At 38.3% G+C, this 20,096-nt stretch overlaps 4 protein-coding genes across 4 annotated transcripts; 1 reads left to right on the forward strand and 3 right to left on the reverse strand.

Annotated features, from left to right (window-relative positions):
• Positions 1-1,370: 1,370 nt before the first annotated feature.
• On the reverse strand, positions 1,371-3,106 carry LOC135639777 (desmethyl-deoxy-podophyllotoxin synthase-like). Its single transcript, XM_065153676.1, has 2 exons — positions 2,187-3,106; positions 1,371-2,082 (listed from the first exon to the last, which is right to left on the reverse strand). The coding sequence occupies exons 1-2, from the start codon at positions 3,072-3,074 to the stop codon at positions 1,456-1,458; spliced, it is 1,515 nt and encodes a 504-aa protein (XP_065009748.1). The 5' UTR covers positions 3,075-3,106; the 3' UTR covers positions 1,371-1,455.
• A 5,199-nt stretch (positions 3,107-8,305) lies between these two features.
• Positions 8,306-9,496, forward strand: LOC135641456 (uncharacterized). The gene is made up of 4 exons (XM_065156820.1): positions 8,306-8,448; positions 8,700-8,802; positions 8,897-8,954; positions 9,180-9,496. Exons 1-4 carry the CDS (start codon positions 8,306-8,308, stop codon positions 9,494-9,496), a joined length of 621 nt encoding a protein of 206 aa, XP_065012892.1.
• A 681-nt stretch (positions 9,497-10,177) lies between these two features.
• Positions 10,178-12,041, reverse strand: LOC103989871 (desmethyl-deoxy-podophyllotoxin synthase). The gene is made up of 2 exons (XM_065153587.1): positions 11,137-12,041; positions 10,178-11,055 (listed from the first exon to the last, which is right to left on the reverse strand). The coding sequence occupies exons 1-2, from the start codon at positions 12,037-12,039 to the stop codon at positions 10,420-10,422; spliced, it is 1,539 nt and encodes a 512-aa protein (XP_065009659.1). The 5' UTR covers positions 12,040-12,041; the 3' UTR covers positions 10,178-10,419.
• Positions 12,042-18,005: 5,964 nt separating this feature from the next.
• Positions 18,006-19,868, reverse strand: LOC135640890 (desmethyl-deoxy-podophyllotoxin synthase-like). Its single transcript, XM_065155707.1, has 2 exons — positions 18,961-19,868; positions 18,006-18,879 (listed from the first exon to the last, which is right to left on the reverse strand). Exons 1-2 carry the CDS (start codon positions 19,861-19,863, stop codon positions 18,244-18,246), a joined length of 1,539 nt encoding a protein of 512 aa, XP_065011779.1. The 5' UTR covers positions 19,864-19,868; the 3' UTR covers positions 18,006-18,243.
• Positions 19,869-20,096: the final 228 nt, after the last annotated feature.

Raw genomic sequence — 20,096 nt, forward strand, 5'->3', positions numbered from 1 at the left:
ATCTATAAACACTTGAGAATATCTATAAACACTTGATAATTTTGTGGAAGGAAATAAAGATGTCATTGTTTTATGCCTTAAAAAATGTATATGTCATTTTCAATATGGATGATAGACACGTAGTTAAGAAAAGCTTTACAGAATCACTAATAATCAATCAAGCTGTAAAGCCTGAAACCCCAAACCCTTAACTATTATTAAGAGTTTGGTTTAGTTAGATACCAATATCTATATTTATTCATAATGTCTCTTATTGGGGATGAAATTTTATGGTATCCAAGCTCTTTATCGTAACACTCATCCATGGCAATAATATTGATTTGGTTTGAAATTTTCATCCATAATCGTTAATATTATAAGCCTGCAAGTCCTAATCATAATGAAGTATGCGTGCAACTGAGAAGCACTCGAGATATTATTTATGCAGATGCCATCTATTTGAAGTTCATATTTGCATAGGTTTAGTGCTAGGAAAAGTATATTTCAATTTATTTGCATGCGTACGCCAACTATTGGAGGTAGAATTAGCTTCCTTCGTCATATACATGACAGTGCTTAGTTTTGTATATAGCTTCCATGTCACGTGGCGACTTCCATGACAGTCTTCCTAATCAAATTGCGTTGATTTAGAACTGCATTACAAGTCTTTACACCACAGTGGCCATTAGTTTAGTATCATATCAAATCACAATGTGGAACAGGTTTATATGTATATACATGCATGGAAACACTCAAAGACACGGCCGGCCGTCTTCAGAGGCCATCAGTTGTATTATTTCTTTGAGCATGCGGTAAGAGGAATTGCCAGGTGGAAGTCAAATCAAGAATCCCAGGTTTGGACTGTTGCCCTCGTTGAATAGCGTTTTTAGAAAGGGCACCCACGAGTTCTGGGTGCAAACCAGTGGACCATCTGCGTGCATCTCTGACGCGCAACAATGAATGGACGATTCTCAACCCTCAATTAATGCAAGCACAGATTGGTGTATCCAAAAGTTTTGTAAGACAGTGATCACGTTGACAATGCAACGTATACCAAAAATTTGCAAGACAGTGACGAGACAATGGTTGACAATGTAATAGACGTTGGTCAAGTTTACGGTTCCCTCTGCGCAAAGCAATCGTTCATATCCATATGTTTTTCTTACTTGTCTCTGTATCAAAGAGCCATACGTTTTCTTACTTTTCTTAATTGATGGTTTCGGTTTCTTAAAATTGAATTGGATCGGTTCTGGAATCAAAGCCGAAATTGGTGGTGCCGATTCCGGTTCGAACGATGAAGACGGGAATCGAGTTAGGACACCGGCTAAGCTTTATTTGAATATTTATCTGTGGATATATTATCATCTAAAGATGGTGCTACAATGGGGATGTGGTGGGATTACAAAGGAATCCGAGGGATTTATTCATGGATATATTATCATATTAAGATGATATTACGATGAGGATGTGGTGGGTTTACAGAGGAATCCGAGGGATAGCACGCAGACAAAGCTCCGACCTCCTCTTGCATGACAATAAGAAAGTCTCGCTCATGTCCAACTCGATATACTTCTGTTCATCTCCTGTTGGGAGCTCCCAATCGAAGTGGTAGATAAGAGAGGCAAGGGTAGTCTCTAAGCTCGCCAACCCAAATGACATCCCCGGGCACATCCTCCTTCCTGCTCCGAAAGGTAGGAACTGGAAGTTGGTTCCCTTGAAGTCGACCATCGAGTTCCTCCCTTCGAATCTCTCTGGCTCGAACTCAGTCGCGTTGTCCCAGTATTGAGGATCCCTTCCTAAGGCCCAAATGTTCACGAACACTCTCGTCTTCTCTGGTATCTGGTAACCAAGAACCTCACTCGCCTCCCGGCACTCTCGGGGGAGCAGCAGAGGAACCGGAGGGTGCAGCCTCAGAGTCTCCTTGATTACCAGTCTCAAGTAGTTCATTCCGTCGATGTCTTCCTCTGTCACCTTTCCCTTTCCTCCGACAGTCTCCCTCACCTCCTCTTGCACCCTCCTCATCACTCTTGGATTCCTCATCAGCTCCGACATGGCCCACTCCAGTATTGTTGCGGAAGTCTCGCTGCCCCCACCAAGTAGATCCTTTAAAGTGTTCATTGCAAAACGAAACCAGAAATTAGATTCTCGATAGGGCATCCAAGAAATAGCCACTGTCCTGTAAGATTAGGGCTTTAAAGAAAGCATACCAGGATAATAGCTTTCACGTACTCGTCTGCGAGGGGAAATGACAGGCCACCTTCGGCTTGAACTCTAAGCATGACATCAACCAAGTCCTCCTCTGGTTGCTCTACGGACTTCCTCTCTTTGTGCTCTTGAATGATGCTATTCAAGATTGCATCTATTTCCCGGTGTAATCTCTGCAGTTTGGAAGACATGCCACTGAGAACGTTAATTATCGGCCATGCCGGGAATAAGTCGGCCAAGCTGAAGCCTCCCGCTGCTTCCAGCGCTTCCGTTATTATCCGTAGGAACTCTTTCTGATACTTGCACTTGCTCCCGATGATGGACCGCGCGGCTATGTCATTAGACAACAGAACAAATTTTCTAGTGAGGTTCACAGCGGATCCGGTGTTGGACAGCAGGAGAATCGACTGCACAAGATTAAGCACCTCCTCTTCCCGGATAAAGCGAAAAGATTGGACTCGTTTGGCACTCAATAGTTCCAGGATGCTCATCTTGCGCAGCTCTCTCCAACGGGATCCATACGAGGCAAAGCCGATGCCCCTGTCACCGTACGTGAAGGACTGGAGAGTCAAGTTCGTGGGCCGAGAGGCGAAGCTGATGTCGTGGGTCTTCATGATCTCAGCAGCCGCGTCGGGAGAGGAGACGACGAGGGTAGGGACCTCGCCAAGCTTTAGAAGCATGACGGGGCCAAATTTCTTAGACAAGGCAGCGAAGCACTGATGAGGCAAGGCACCAAGGAGATGGTGCAAGCTGCCTACGATAGGGAGATTAGATGGACCGGGCGGCAGTCTGGCACTGGCTCGTCGGCTGGAGCTGTTCTTCTTGAGTAGCAGCAGGAGGAAGAGAAAGAGGAGGGTGGAGAAAAGGAACGCCGTGTTGGTGAAATCCATGGCTCTATGGGAACCAAGGAGCAAGAGACCCCTCCTGTGTTTCTGATAGACATGACAGTGCTTACCTTTTATGTACACAGTTTCTAGGTTACTTGGTGATGATTGACGTGACCCGATCATGCTATGGCAGCTCAATCAAATCAACTGGTCACGACATGTGGGACTTTAGACCGTTTTACTGAGAGATTTGAACTTGTGCATGTGGAATTTGACTCGATGATGTTGATGAACATTTTGATGAATAGTTTATCTTATCCGTCGTTTATACGAAATATTGTTTTACATATTTTGATTTATATAATATTTTTATTTATATAGGAAGAAAAATAAGATGATCAACTGATTGATTAGGTATGCTAAGATTTTTTATTTATTATTATTTTTTTAGAGAGAGGAGTGGTCTTCTCAGCTGAGCTTCTTTTTATTACACGAATGTCTTTTGTAACCCATTGATTTAATTAATCAAGTTTATTTTCTTTAAAGAAAAACAAATCTTATCACTAAGTTCTCGATCACTTTGACTATTAATTTAGTTATCCAATCGTGACTGATTCATTATGCAAAGTCGAAGCTATAATCTCTAAAATCAAATCATGAGGACAACGAAATGCCGGTCAAATTCTGCTGCTACACAAGAATGAATGAGAATCAACGATAGTGAATAATTACTATATATTGTTTTTCTGAGATCCCTGCCATGCAGACTTTCCGTTTGCTAATTGTTTGTTTCGATCACATAGATAGTTTAGTCTTGAGCATGTCATGTCAGATGAGGTTATAAATCGTAAACTTTTAACGTATCACCATCAAACTATGTCCTGTCCAAAAGCTATTAAATTTATACATCGTTTAAGCAAGTTGTAAGACACAATGAAATGCATGTGTATGAATTTTGAGATTGAAGTTGGCATAGAATAATTTAATTATTCTTGTCATACTTTTTTGTCCGATATCAGACTTGTAAGGAAAACTCATACCATTCTTCAGGGGATAATTACAGATTATTTTATAATTAATTATGATTAGCATTTCCATCTTTATACTTTAAAAATTAGTATTATGATCCATACACTTATAAAGTGAAATATTTAACTTCAATTCCTCTTACATTGTTAACTTCGTTGACGGAAAAAAATAACATGTGTAAAAGGGTGTGAATAGAAAGGATAAAAATGTTGTCCGTCGTCTTTTCAATCTATTTGCGTTGCCCATCACACCTGTTACCCATCACTCGCCCACCGCACTTGTCGCTCGTCGCTCATCTATAGCACCTACTCGCTTGCCACACCTACTCATCCGTCGTTTGCCCGTCACAACCCGTTCACATCGATTGGGTCGTCCTTCTCCACTCTTTCTAACCTGCTCATCCACCACTTCGTCATCCCATTGCCCTTCTTTCCATTCCTGATACGTAGACAAATTCATTAGCTCCAAAATTGTCAGGATTAAATGAACTGTTCTTGATATTCTAGTGTACGATTAGGAATAACAAATAGAGAATTTTATGACAGATTCTTATATTTTATACGTGTATTTAATTACAATTTTTACTGCAGTTGTAGCAAAAGGTGTCATCTCTTAAAATAGATAACTTCTAATAGAAATAATCTATAATTACCCCAACAATGTTGCACCTTTCAATAACATCCCATCTGGCAACTCAAGCTGCTGTTCATACCACATACGCATGTTTAGTGCCGGCTGAAGCAAGTTTCACCGATGACGATGAGGTCGTTGTTGGTTAGGGCGGGGATGACAAGGTGACGGGCAAGCAGGTTGGAAAGAGGGGTGATGGACGAGCGGGTGCGACAAGTGAGTGGGTGCGGTGAGCGAACAATGATCGAGCAAGTATGATAAGTGATTGAGTGCAGTGGCCAAGTTGGTGTGGCGGGTGATGAGCGAATAGATTGGTAAGAGTAGAGGAAGAAAAAATCGATCAGAAAAATTTATATAAAATTAATAATTTAAAAATAATAAAATTACATATTTGTCCTTTCTATTCATGCTCTTCCGTAAGTTAATGATGTAAGGAGAATTTGGATTAAATGTTTCACTTTCTTATAATCTCAATACTATTATTTAAAATATAAAAATCGAAATATTAATCATAATTAATTATAGAAGATAATTCTTAATTATCCTCTCTTCAGGTCACGTCTATGTACGTAAACATAATGCGTTGATATTATCTAACACGTTCTGATGTGACGTGATACTCATCTAAAATGAACATGAGGCTCTGCTCGTGACAGCAGGCTAAACATGAGCTGACGCTTATGTGGCTGGTGAGTCAATGCCTTTTAACTCTCGGCAACCTCCGCTGTCAAGCTGACAGTCATCGATTGAATAATCGATTAATAACAAGGGATGGTTTGAAATTATCATCCACAACCATCACCATTACTAATTTGCGAGTCCTAATCATATTGAAAAACGCATACGGACTGAAGACTGGAGATATATTGACTAAACGGGTGCACTGTAATTGGAACTTGATAGTGCACAAGTCCAGTAACAGAAAAAGTATATGTTTGTGGAACCAGTCAATTTATTGATCTATTTATTTATCGAAAATGATTGACAGGATTGTCAACTACGGCCAAATCCTTTTGGAGATTAATAGAGAAGAGTCATCTCGTCAGATGGGTCATGGATATTAGGTAGTATGCCTTACGTTAGTGGTGTCTAAATTGGATCAAAACTTATGTATTTAATGCTGGAGGAATTCTTTTCCTTGATTATTATTTGGTACATTAGGTCATATCTCAGTGAAATTACTTGATATTTTTTTAATTTGTGAGAGAAACACGATACAACGGATCGATTACTCCATTGTGATGCAATATTTGATTATGTAGATCCAATTTAAATTTTGAAACTTCAATTTGCAATGTCATTGTTCTTGGCCAAAGCACTAAACTATAGATGTTGTTATATTGTTTCCACTTGTATTAGTTTGACTGCTTTACTTTTCTAGAAACAAAATTTAGGCTCACCACCTACCACACATTGAGAGCCGTGGAAATTTTAAGCAGATTGACGTGCTACACTTCGGTTTCATGTGTTGTGGAGCGATTTCTCACAAAAAGTCCATCTATTTATATATTTTTTAAAGGAAGTGCCTCCGATTGCTATAATTTTCTAAGAATCGTTCATTTTTTCATGATGCTTGGTCTAATTCTGATTTGATAACACGTCATTATCTTTTTTTTCTTCTCTTTCTCTTTATTTTTCTATGGATGGATCTATAAAATAAACTGATCTAGTTATAATGTTTCCAATAAACCTAAAAAAAATTATCTTTTTTTTCCTTCTCTTTATCTTTTTTTATACTATGTTATGATATTTTCAGCATGCTAGAAAAATATTGTAATGCAGTGTAAAAAATTATAACTGAATTGATTCATCTTATTGGAAACACAAGCCAGAGGTAAGTTGCCTCGGACTCCTGCTGATGATTATACATATGCCTTCCAATTTTTTTCTCGATGCATATAATTATTATGCAACACATGATTCGGAGACCCGCTAGTGGGCCTCTCATCTCATCCCTTCGACAAAAATATTCAAAGAAATTAAGAGGTGAGTAAATTATTAGTGCCATCCATGGATAGCATAGATAAATTTCCTCCGGTATAAGGCTAATTACATATTACTAATTAGCTATTTTTAGCATCCTGATCTCTATATTTTCAAAAGTTACATTGAGATTTTTATACTCATGAAAATGAAACATTTAATCTCGTTGCTTCAATAAAATCTCTCTCTTTCTTGATTTTTAATCTTATGAAATTATTTTTTTAATCTTATATAGGGGTCTCAATATTTTACTTTCATAAATATAAGAATCCCACTGTAACTTTGGAAAGCGTAGGAACCGAGATACTAAAAATAACTAATTACATGGGATAATATATATTAGTCTATATGATATACTATTTCTTATCAAGCCTTCGAAATGTTTTTGCTGATATTAAAAACTGAAGAGAGAATATGTTACTCTTTATTAATGATAGAAGGCCATACCGATATCATGATTTGTTGGCCTCAGATGTAATCACTCCTGGAGCACTAGGTTTAGCACTCAAATCATGCAACTAAATGATGCATTACAGTGATGTGGATGAAAATATTTTTTTGTTTTCATTTGTGAAATTGCATCTCCTATTTGGAGGGAAATTGACCATCAAAGTGGACAGAGAGGATGAGTTCAAACGTTAAACACTTGAAGAGGAGAAGAAGATTAGGGAGTTAGTCATTTCCTTTACTCAACATTATTAAGCATTCAACCTCCTACTTCAAGAAACTACCATCAAGTTCTAACTCTATAAGGCAATCACGAGCAATGTCCTTTTCTTATTGAGAGTGCATTTAAGATCTTTTCTATGAAGACAACAAAAGAGAAAAAAAAAAAAAGCCGCTGCCCAACTCACAAAAGCTTTTATCAGTTTAGAAGTAATTTGTCAAACCTGGATTATGAGAATAGCCCGACTAGGTTTGGATTGTGAGAATAACCGTCCCCCGCACCAATCTTCAAGAGTGGAGAAGAGAGGTCAAGGATGAGGATCCTCGATGCAGAGCTGAACCTCTTTAGCAATGAGCATCTTTAGCATATTATCAAGAGACAACCTAGATAAGTAGATTTAAAAATTTAATAAATAGGATATGACATATAGCAGATGTTGTAGAACTATTGGAGCAATATCTTTTATCAGCGAGCATCTTTACCTTATTATCAAGAGAAGACCTATCATTCATGACAAAATGATCTGCATATATGAATAGGGAATTAGCAAACTAGGACTTATTTGAGCCCTCTAATTTTTCATTTTACTCTTAAGTATGTTTTCTGGTTGAACACTTGTATCATTATTAAATATGATAGTTAGAAATCCATTTTTTGTCAACTCGACCTTGGTAGTTTCTCTTTGCGTATCATACATAATTATGCATAGAATAATATCCAAAAGACAACTTCGAAGATGAAGATGAAGGAGAAATTTTGTATGACATTCTTGTGCATATGCAATTGTAAATACACACATATGTATATATGAATTGTGCATTTATAATCTATTCAATGATTGAGAAGAAATCCAGTTTACCAGATTTCGTCAATAGCTGTGGAATTTTCCTTTTTCAGTTATTCAAGGAACATCTTATATGCTAATTCAATGTGACAATAGCTTTAGCTTCAAGTACCCGATGAAGCTTTGTCACTGCTCATGGGAATGGGTTACAAAGAAAATGCAGCGAAAAGGGCCCTAAGAATGACCGGTCAAGACGTTCAGCCAGCAGTTCATTTCCTGGTTGAAGAGCAAGCTAGGAAAATACTCAGGAAACAGGAGAACATTCAGCGACAAGCGGAGATTTTGTATAGCTCTATACTTTACCATAGAATGTTTTTGTCTCATTTTTTAATTAATGATTGTTGCTGATTGTATGAACTTGTAGAGAACAGAGGAGATATGGTACTAATAAATCATGGCATATAGCATAATGTGACAGATGTAATGGCTTTGCTTCTGTGGATTGTGAAACATTAGATTGTGTCAGGCACTTATCAGATTGCTCTCTGGTGTCTAGGATCATTACATGTACACTACTAGTCAATCTATTTTGCAGTTTTGATAGAGATCTTGCTGCACAGGCTCTTAGGGTGAACGAAAATGAAGTTAAAAAAGCATTAGATCTGTTGACAAATCCTGAAAGAAATTGTGCCCTTCTGGTACTTGGTTTTCTTTAGAGTGCTTCTATATTATCATTTTCACTAACTAATGACCTTTTGACTGCGAGAATCGACTTGACAGTTGGGAGTATAGGATTCCTCAGGTGCAGACATCGAGGAATTAGTATCCTTGTGGTATAACCGATCATCAGGTATTTCATCGCTTCATTTATTCCTCGGACAATCAAGTGTTTGATGCATTTATTTCAGACAAGGGTGCCCTTCTCGTGATGACTCCCAGGCATCTAATGTTGCCCAAGTTATCTGACCATTCTTATTTTCACAAGCAGTAGATTCCATATGCTTGACCAGATCTCCATTAGCTCCTGTTGCACTGTCCGGTACTTGCGTTCGGAATTAACTATTCTTGACTGCAGTTGTGGATGCTGTGCGAAGGTCATGTACCAAGGATGATGCGTTGAAACTTCTTGTCGGAGCAAATTCAGAGGACAGCCAGCATGCTATAATCAACCAACCGAAAGATGATCAAGGGCCATCAGCCGCTTTAGCTAATGAAGATAAAATGGATCTGGGAGGAGAACACAAATATGAGAGAGACGAAGCCGTGGAAGACGAGCTTGCGAAAGAACTGACCGGTGATCCATTGGCAGACTACGACGCGGAAGTAATGAAAGAAGGAGAGGCCATAGCAAAGTATTTGGCCCTTCTGGATTCAAAAGCCAATGCAACATAGGAAATAAGATACACAGGTTCTTCCAGAATCCAGTAAATAAGTAAGATAGTGTAGTTTCCTTTTATATCCTCCAGCATTAATATAGTATTATAAAAGATACGACTGCGATTTCTTTTTTAAATAGCCTTAAGTTTTCTTTTTGTAATCATTCATTTCCAAATGGGTTTTTATCTATCTGGCAATGTGCACCCAGCAGCGGAGAGGTCATATATGGTGTTTTACATTTAAAATTTCATGCTCCAAGGGAAAAAGCCGGAACTAGTTGTTATGCTTAATTTACGCTCCACTTTGGTTGGAAGTGAATAGATTTGTCGACTTTAGATGATTTCATGCGTAAAGGCATCTCTATTCCCATCCACAAAATTATCTATAAACACTTAATAATTTTGTGGACCGGAAAAGAGATGTCATTGTTTTACGCCTTCAAAAATGGATATATCATTTTGAACATAAATGATAGACATGTGATTAAGAGAAATTTTACGAAATCACTAATAATCAAACAATCTGTAAAGCTTGGAACCTCAAACCCTTAACTATTATTAAGAGTTTGGTTTAGTTGGAAACTAATATCTATCTTTATTCATAATGTCTCTTAGTCAGGCTAGAGATATTGTTGACTAGAAAACAAGGCATATCAGGATTTGGATGAACCTTTACAATATCATGCTTTATCGTAACACTCGTCCTTGGCAATAATATTTAACTATTTCAAATATCAAAACAGAGATCTTTTTATTTCATAAATATTATTTCATTTTATTAAACTGCCCATAATAGGGCTTCACACGAACGAGCCTCTTATACCGTATCAACACTATTTATATGAAGTGCAACACATTTCTGTAACAATGCTGCTGACTGCTGGGTAGAAGTGCATGCATGAAGAAATGACTACGGGTGCATGTATTTTTAAGTAAAGGTCAGGTCATGGAGAAAGGAATACGAGGGATGGCACGTAGACAGAGGTCCGACTTCCTCCGGCACGTAATCGAGAAGGTCTCGCTCATGTCCAACTCCTGGGGCATCCCTTCATCTCCCGATGGGAGCTCCCAATCAAAGTTGTAGAGAAGGCTAGCCAGGGAAAGCTCTATGCTCTTCAAACCAAATGACATCCCTGGGCATATCCTCCTCCCTGCCCCGAAAGGTAAGAACTCAAAGTTGGTTCCCTTGAAGTCGACCATGGAATTCCTCCTCTCGAATCTCTCTGGCTCAAACTCAGTGGGATTGTCCCAGTGTCGAGGATCCCTTCCCAAGGCCCAAACGTTCACGAATACTCTTGTCTTCTCTGGTATCTGGTAACCAAGAACCTCGCACGTCTCCCGGCACTCTCGGGGGAGCAGCAGAGGAACAGGAGGGTGCAGCCTCAGAGTCTCCTTGATGACCAGTTTCAAGTAGTTCATTCCGTTGATGTCCTTCTCCGTCACCTTTCCCTTTTCTCCGACAGTCTCCCTCACCTCCTCTTGCAACCTCCGCATCACTCTTGGATTCCTCATCAGTTCCGACATGGCCCACTCCATTATTCCTGCGGAGGTCTCGCTGGCCCCACCGAGCATATCCTTTATTGCAAAAGGAATCCATAAATTAGATTCTCGAAACTGCGACTGTAAGGAAAGATTAGGGTTTCAAAAAAAGCATACCAGCATCATGGCTTTCATGTCCTCGTCTGCTAAGGGGAATGACAGGCTACCTTCAGCTTGAACTCTCAGCATGACATCGACCAAGGCCTCCTCCTCCTCCTCCTCCTCCGGTTGCTTTGCGGACTTCCTTTCTCTGCGCTCTTGAATGATGCTATTCAGGATCGCGTCCATGTCACGGTGTAACATCTGCATCTTGAAAGTCGCGCCACTGAGAAGTTTAATTATCGGCCATGACGGGAATAAGTCCGCCAAACTGAAGCCTCCGGCAGCTTCCAGCGTTTGCATCACTATCCGTATGAACTCTTTCTGGTACTTGCACTTGCTGCCGATGACGGACCGGGAGCCTATGTCATTAGCCAACAGCACCAATTTCTTACTGAGGTTCACGGTGGAACCAGCGTTGGACAACAGGACTATCGACCGCACAAGATTAAGCACCTCCTCTTCCCGGATAAAGCGGAAAGATTGGACTCGCTTGGCACTCAATAGCTCCACGATGCTCATCTTGCGCAGCTCCCTCCAGTGGAATCCATACGAGGTAAAGCCGACGCCCCTGTCACCGTATGTGGCGGACTGGAGATTCAGGTTAGTGGGCCGAGAGGCGAAGCTGACGTCGTGGGTTTTCATGATCTCAGCAGCCGCTTCGGTAGATGAGACAACGAGGGTGGGGACCTCACCGAGCTTCAGGAGTATCACGGGGCCAAATTTCTTAGATAAGGCAGTGAGGGAACGATGCGGCAGGCCACCCAAGAGATGGTGCAAGCTGCCTATGATAGGGAGCTTAGATGGACCGGGAGGCAGTGTGGCACGAGCTCCGCGACCGGACCTGTTCTTCTTGAGTAGCAGCAGCGAAACGAGGAGGACGAGAAAGGTGAAGAGGAAGGAGGTGCTGGTGAGATCCATGGTTGAATTAGTTTTCTGGTGATGAGGCACCACAGGCCCGTACACCCTTCTTATACACACGACAGTTACGAGTTTCGCATGCAGCTTCCCGGTTCAGTAGTGACGGACGTTCCCGTATCATCACGATAGTTCATCTGGGTCAAAGTCTCGATTGTACAACAAACAAAAAAATGGGATCACAACGGTGGCGGTCAAATTCGTCAGCCACTTTAAAATGAGAACAAACTATAAAATCTGATAAATTATCGTTATATGTATTATTTTTTCTATAATCTCTGCCTACGCCAACTTTCCGTTCGTTACGATTGTTTCGATCGCAAGCAAGCCGCCATGGACGTGTCCTACTCCGAGTGGACAAAGCTTGTGCGGCATGCAAAAGAAAAGTCCAAGGTGTAGTCTCTTAACACTTGAGATGCGTCCATGTTCAGTGGTCACCCGTTGTATTATTTCTTTGAATAAGATGGATGTATATGAAATTGACAAGATGAAGTCAAATCAAGAATCCTACTTTGGTCCAAATTATTATAAATCCAAGTTTGGATTGTTGAACTCGTTGAATAGCTATTTTATTCTAGCCACTGACGAATTCTGGGTGCAACCCCAAGGAAGCAACAATTTGGGAATCTGCATGCATCCAGGACACGCAGCAATGAAAGGCCACTCTCAATCGATGCAAAAAACACATCGGCGTATCCCATAAATTCGTAAGACAGTGACGAGTGAACGGTTGATAATGTAGGAGTTGATTGATAGTTACCGTCACCGCTCTCTCTGGCGCACAAATCAACAGTTCATGTCATATTATTGATTATGTCCGCACCTGCAAAGTGTTTCCTACTTTTGTTTTTGTATCATAACAAACGATAGTGCATCTATGGTTATAAGGTCCCTATCTGATCTAAAAATTCTTGACTTTGTCTTGTCGGATGATGTTGTTGTATATATATGGATGAATTTCGTGGAACCATTTAGTTAATTAATTGATTATAGAAATATAATATACAATTGTTATGACTCAATAGTTTGATTTAATATGGTATTATGTTTATTTGATTTATTGATCTATTTTATAAAATTAATTCGCACATATAAATTATTTTTTAAATTTTAAAAATCTATTTAAATATATTTTTAAAATAATTTTTATTTTATTTATTTTGATTTTAAATTTTTTTATATCTTATAAATTAATAGGCCAAGTGAGAGAATACTATATTATGTGATCCTATCTAATTAGATAAGATATATTATTGATATCGGTTAAAAGAAACGAAATAATATGATTCCTTAGGAGATATTATGTATCCTAGAAGGAACTTTCTAATTAAGTATCCTAAATATTGTGCTGTTGCTAAAAATGATAGAATCCTCTAATATCATAAAAAATATATATATACATATAGGAGGAGATAGAGATACATGATATTATTGAGAATTACAAATATTCTTTCATCTCCTCTTAATCATGTGAACTAGTCAATGAGAGATTATAAATATTCTTTCATCTCTTATTTATCCATAATTAATCACTATAACTTTTACATCCGACAATGTATTTGTAAATCAAATAAAAACTTTCTGAATGATATCAAAAAGTATGCATCATAAATTTGATATATTATTATTTGATTTTAAATTTTAATATTAAAATATTTTAATAAAAATGATCTTTATACTTGCACACGGACCTTGCCAAACTTTGCGATGGGGCAAATTTTTTTGGACAAGGCAGTAAAGCAATCAGGAGGAAAGACACCAAGAAGATGGTGAGCCTCCGGAGGTTAGATGGACCGGGTGGCAGTCTGGCGCTCGTTGGCCATGTTATTCTTGTGAGTAAGAGACCATTCTTTTTTATTTTTTTTTGATAGACATGACTGGTTTTTTTTTTTACATAATTTCTAGGTTAATTGGTGATGAATGACGTTACCGTATTATACTATGGCAGATCAATCAAATCAACTGGTCATGGCAATTTTGGTGGGACTTTTATGACATTCTCACTGAGAGATTTGAATCTGTGCATGTCGAAATTGACCGTTTTATTTAATGATGTTGACGTGACCATATCATGCTATGGCAGCTCGATCAAATCAACTGGTCATGGCACTGTTGGTCGGATTTTTTTGACGGTCTTAACGAGAGATCTGAATCTGTGCAAGTCGAATTTGACCGTCTCATTTAATGACGTTGATGTGACCGTATCATGCTATGGCAGCTCGTGATCTTGGCAGTGTTGGTGGGAGTTTAGACCGTTGAACTGAGAGATTTATGACACAATGATGTTGATGAACATTTTGATTTTGATGCATAGTTATGTTATCGGTCGTCTATAAGAAATATTGTTTTACATATTTTGATATATATAATATTTTTTATTTATTAAAAAAATAAGATGACCAACTGATTGATCAGATTTTTCAATCATTTATTTTTTTAAAGAGAGGAGTGGCATTTTCGATTTAGCTTTTTATTACATTCCCATATCGGAATGCCATTTGTAACCCGTTGATTTAGTTAAGAAAATTTATTTTTTTGAAATAAAAAGTCATATCACTAATATCTCGATCATTTTGACCATTAATTTAGTTATCCAATCGTGACTGATTCATTATGGAAAGTCAAAGGTATAATCTCTAAAATCAAATCATGAGGACAACAAAATGCCGGTCAAATTCTACTGCTACACAAGAATGAATGAGAATAAGCGATAGCGAATAATTACTATATATTGTTTTTCTAAGATCCCTACTTTGCAGACTTTCCGTTTGCTAATTGTTTGTTTCAATCACATGCATACTTTAGTCTTGAGCATGTCATGTCAGATAAGGTTATGAATCGTGAACTTTTAACGCATCACCATCAAACTATGTCCTGTCCAAAAGCTATTAAATTTATATTTCGTTTAAGCAAGTTGTAAGACACTTCAAAATGCATGCTTATGAATTTCCAGTCGACATATAATAATTTAATTATTCATGTCGTCTGATATCATAGGAAAACTCATATCATTCTTCAAGTCACATCTATGTATGTAAACGCATTGACATTATGTAATCCGTTTTTATGCGACATAATACTTATCTCATATGAACTTGATTCGTTTAGGCTCTGCTCGTGACAGCAGCCTTATGCGATTGGTGAGTCGATGCCTTTAACTCTTTGGCAACCTTAGCCGTCTAAGCTAACAAGTTCATTGTCGATTGAAACAGTTCATCCTTATGCTATTATACAAAAAATATATATTAATATTAAAATTTAAAATTTAATAATAATATATCTAAATTTATGATGCTGGATAAAAAATCTTTATCTAATCTATAGATGCATCATCATCCAAAAGCTATAGTAATATCGATGTGTAATGAGAACTAAAGTCATCTTTTCTTCTTTCCTTATCTTTCATAACATCACTGAGTGATAGATTTAGGAATGAAAGGAAGATGAAAAAAAGATCTATAATCTTTCATTGACTAGATCACGTGACTAAAGAGAGACAAGAGAAGATCTATAATTTTTCAATCATGTCATGTAACCATACATCCACATATCCACTTATTATGTATATCCAATTATTGGTGTATAGTCCCTAGAAGATTCTATCTATTTATATCCAAAGAGTCTATTATAAGTAATTAGGAGAGTCCATTCCATCAAGATCATCCCCTAAGTAATCCTACCATAATTGGACTTTGGTCGATAATCATATTCAAAATCCAATCATAGGGCCACATAATCTAACATTCTCCCACTTCACTTATTAATTGATAAGATACAAAAGGGTTCAAAATATAAAATATAAAATTTATTTTAAAATAATTTTACCCAATTAGATTATAAAGTTTTAAAAGTGTATATGCACACAAATTTTAACAAAAGAGCTAATAAATCTAATAAATATAATAATACTACATTAAATCTGAGTAGCAATATGAGTTAGAGAGGTTGTATGTCATCAATGTCATGCTTTCTTCTATGTACCATAATACTATTAACCTTTCATAATATAATATAAAACGACTTCTATAATTTATTTTATTAAGATAATCCTATTATCATATTAAATAAATATGAACATAATATGAACAGAGTAATAAAAATAATAAATTTAAATACATAAGTAAGAATATCAATTATTATGTCCACTAAAATATGTACCATCACATCCTTTATGGGTTACTCATAAACCCAATCATAAGAATATGTTCTTTCATACATTTTAGGTTATAAGTCTAAGTGAATAGATCAATAATCAATATTATAGAACTCATTTTAGGCTGTAAGTCCAAGTGAATGGATCAATAATCAATATAGTGGAACTCAAGTTATTAATTGATATTAGTTATTTCTGAACTCTCTTCTTTTCTCTGACCATCAAGTAGTATATATCGTAATGCATAAAGTTATAACCGTACTTATCATTTTTAGAGAATAAAGTTACTATGATATGTCAAATTATATCTTCAACGACTTGGTAATTGAGTCTAACTACACCAAGTCCTAAGATAAAATTTTATAATCATAAAGCTTCATTGATGATCTCAAAGCATGACACAAAATCAACTTCTATTGTTAATAATATAATAATATGACTTTATGTTTTTCCCTATAAATTGTCTAACTAACTGATATAGATATAAATGTAAAGTGGAATTCCTATTATCAAGATATATTGGGCACAATGATCCATTCTTTTATTTTGATAAAGTTTGAGCAATTGAAGATAGAAATTCTTTATTTTTGATAAATAGAATGACATACCATGCTCTAACATAATAGAACACCTATTTGCAAGTCCATGATGTGACACGATGATAATTTAAAAGACTCATGATAATATATGTATTGCTATATATTGATAAGGATCTATATAATTAAGCATCGGGGAAAATTTTGGATGGCATTTGTACAATCAGTTGGATATGTAACATGATTGAAAGGTTATCGATCTTCACATCTCCTTTTAGTAAAGATTATATATCTACTTTCATCTTTATTTTGTCCATAAATTGATCGCCCATAGTGCTCTTGTGAAAAATAGGAAGAGAGGAGAAAGTGAGTATGGTTCTCTTTACAAAACGGTATCACTAGAGCTTTTGAATTTAATGATGGTATGCTCATAGATTAGATAAATGTTTTTTAGCAGCATCAAAATATACATATCGTAAATTTAAATATATTATTATTTAATTTCAGATTTTGTTATTTAAGTTTTTTACATAATAGTACAAGGATGGCTTTTATACTAGCTAACTATAGTTGTGAAATCAAATATCTTAGATCTACTTGTTAGCACCTTTTGCTCATGAAAATATGTTAATCAGTTTTCATTTACGATGCATGAATGATTCATTGATATTGTCGATTTTCTTTTCTATCTAATCTATCTTATCGCCTGCTTTTGGGCGATATAAAATTTTATCATGTTTGATCAATGGACCACTATTAATAGGTTGCTGTTGACAACGGTATCATTGAGGACGGTGGCCTCCAATGGTCGACCTACGAGGCACGAGCAGCACTATTGTGACAATATTTGCTAGCCAAAATTAACGTCAACTGAATGCTGGAGGTCGCATGCAAGCAACGACCATGCCTTATGCAATGATCGTACAAAGGGACATTTAGGGTTTTATTAAAAAGGATGGTTTTACCCCTCATAAGATAATTTCAATCTATGTCATTATGTTTACATTTCAATTCTACCCTTTCATAAATTAAAAATTTCTTTTATATATCTTAGGTAAAAATTATAGTTTTCTCTTTCAAAAATTAAAAAATTTTAATTGATGTCCTCAATTATAAAATTGACTAGAAATACAGTTGGCAATAATATTTAATTATTCATAATATCTCTTAGTTGGGCTAGAGATACAGTTGACTAGAAAATAAGTCAAATCAAGATTTTGATGAAATTTTACGGTATTCAAGATATGCTTTTTCGTAACATTCATCCTTTGGCAATAATATTTAATTATTTCAAATATCAAAACGGTCATTTCATTATACTAAACAGCCCATAAGAGGACGTCACAAGAAAGAGCCTCCTACACTTTATCAACACTGTCTATATGAAGTGTAACAAATTTCTGTAACAATGCTGCTCCGATGAGGACGATAACGATGACGACGATACAAGTAAAGACTATTGGGTAGAAGTGCATACATGAAGAAACGACTACGGTTGCATGTATTTTTGGGTAAAGGTCAAGTCATGGAGAAAGGAATACGAGGGATGGCACGTAGGCAGAGGTCCGACTTCCTCCGGCACGTAATCGAGAAGGTCTCGCTCATGTCCAACTCCTGGGGCATCCCTTCATTTCCCGATGGGAGCTCCCAATCAAAGTTGTAGAGAAGGCTAGCCAGGGAAAGCTCTATGCTCTTCAAACCAAATGACATCCCTGGGCATATCCTCCTGCCTGCCCCGAAAGGTAAGAACTCAAAGTTGGTTCCCTTGAAGTCGACCATGGAATTCCTCCTCTCGAATCTCTCTGGCTCAAACTCAGTGGGACTGTCCCAGTATCGAGGATCCCTTCCCAAGGCCCAAACGTTCACGAATACTCTTGTCTTCTCTGGTATCTGGTAACCAAGAACCTCGCACGTCTCCCGGCACTCTCGGGGGAGCAGCAGAGGAACAGGAGGGTGCAGCCTCAGAGTCTCCTTGATGACCAGTTTCAAGTAGTTCATTCCGTTGATGTCCTTCTCCGTCACCTTTCCCTTTTCTCCGACAGTCTCCCTCACCTCCTCTTGCAACTTCCGCATCACTCTTGGATTCCTCATCAGCTCCGACATGGCCCACTCCATTATTCCTGCGGAGGTCTCGCTGGCCCCACCGAGCATATCCTTTATTGCAAAAGGATTCCATAAATTAGATTCTCGAAACTGCGACTGTAAGGAAAGATTAGGGTTTCAAAAAAAGCATACCAGCATCATGGCTTTCATGTCCTCGTCTGCTAAGGGGAATGACAGGCTACCTTCAGCTTGAACTCTCAGCATGACATCGACCAAGGCCTCCTCCTCCTCCTCCTCCTCCGGTTGCTTTGCGGACTTCCTTTCTCTGCGCTCTTGAATGATGCTATTCAGGATCGCGTCCATGTCACGGTGTAACATCTGCATCTTGAAAGTCGCGCCACTGAGAAGTTTAATTATCGGCCATGACGGGAATAAGTCCGCCAAACTGAAGCCTCCGGCAGCTTCCAGCGTTTGCATCACTATCCGTATGAACTCTTTCTGGTACTTGCACTTGCTGCCGATGACGGACCGGGAGCCTATGTCATTAGCCAACAGCACCAATTTCTTACTGAGGTTCACGGTGGAACCAGCGTCGGACAACAGGACTATCGACCGCACAAGATTAAGCACCTCCTCTTCCCGGATAAAGCGAAAAGATTGGACTCGCTTGGCACTCAATAGCTCCACGATGCTCATCTTGCGCAGCTCCCTCCAGTGGAATCCATACGAGGTAAAGCCGACGCCCCTGTCACCGTATGTGGCGGACTGGAGATTCAGGTTAGTGGGCCGAGAGGCGAAGCTGACGTCGTGGGTTTTCATGATCTCAGCAGCCGCTTCGGTAGATGAGACAACGAGGGTGGGGACCTCACCGAGCTTCAGGAGTATCACGGGGCCAAATTTCTTAGATAAGGCAGTGAGGGAACGATGCGGCAGGCCACCCAAGAGATGGTGCAAGCTGCCTATGATAGGGAGCTTAGATGGACCGGGAGGCAGTGTGGCACTAGCTCCGCGACCGGACCTGTTCTTCTTGAGTAGCAGCAGCGAAACGAGGAGGACGAGAAAGGTGAAGAGGAAGGAGGTGCTGGTGAGATCCATGGTTGAATTAGTTTTCTGGTGATGAGGCACCACAGGCCCGTACACCCTTCTTATACACATGACAGTTACGAGTTTCGCGTGCAGCTTCCCGGTTGAGCAGTGAGAGACGTTACCGTATCATCACGATAGTTCATCTGGGTCAAAGTCTCGATGGTACAACAAACAAAATAATGGGATCACAATGGTGGCGGTCAAATTCGTCAGCCACTTTAAAATGAGAACAAACTACAAAA

This window comes from Musa acuminata, chromosome BXJ3-6 (genome assembly GCF_036884655.1).
Source record: "Musa acuminata AAA Group cultivar baxijiao chromosome BXJ3-6, Cavendish_Baxijiao_AAA, whole genome shotgun sequence".
Classification (NCBI taxonomy): domain Eukaryota; kingdom Viridiplantae; phylum Streptophyta; class Magnoliopsida; order Zingiberales; family Musaceae; genus Musa; species Musa acuminata.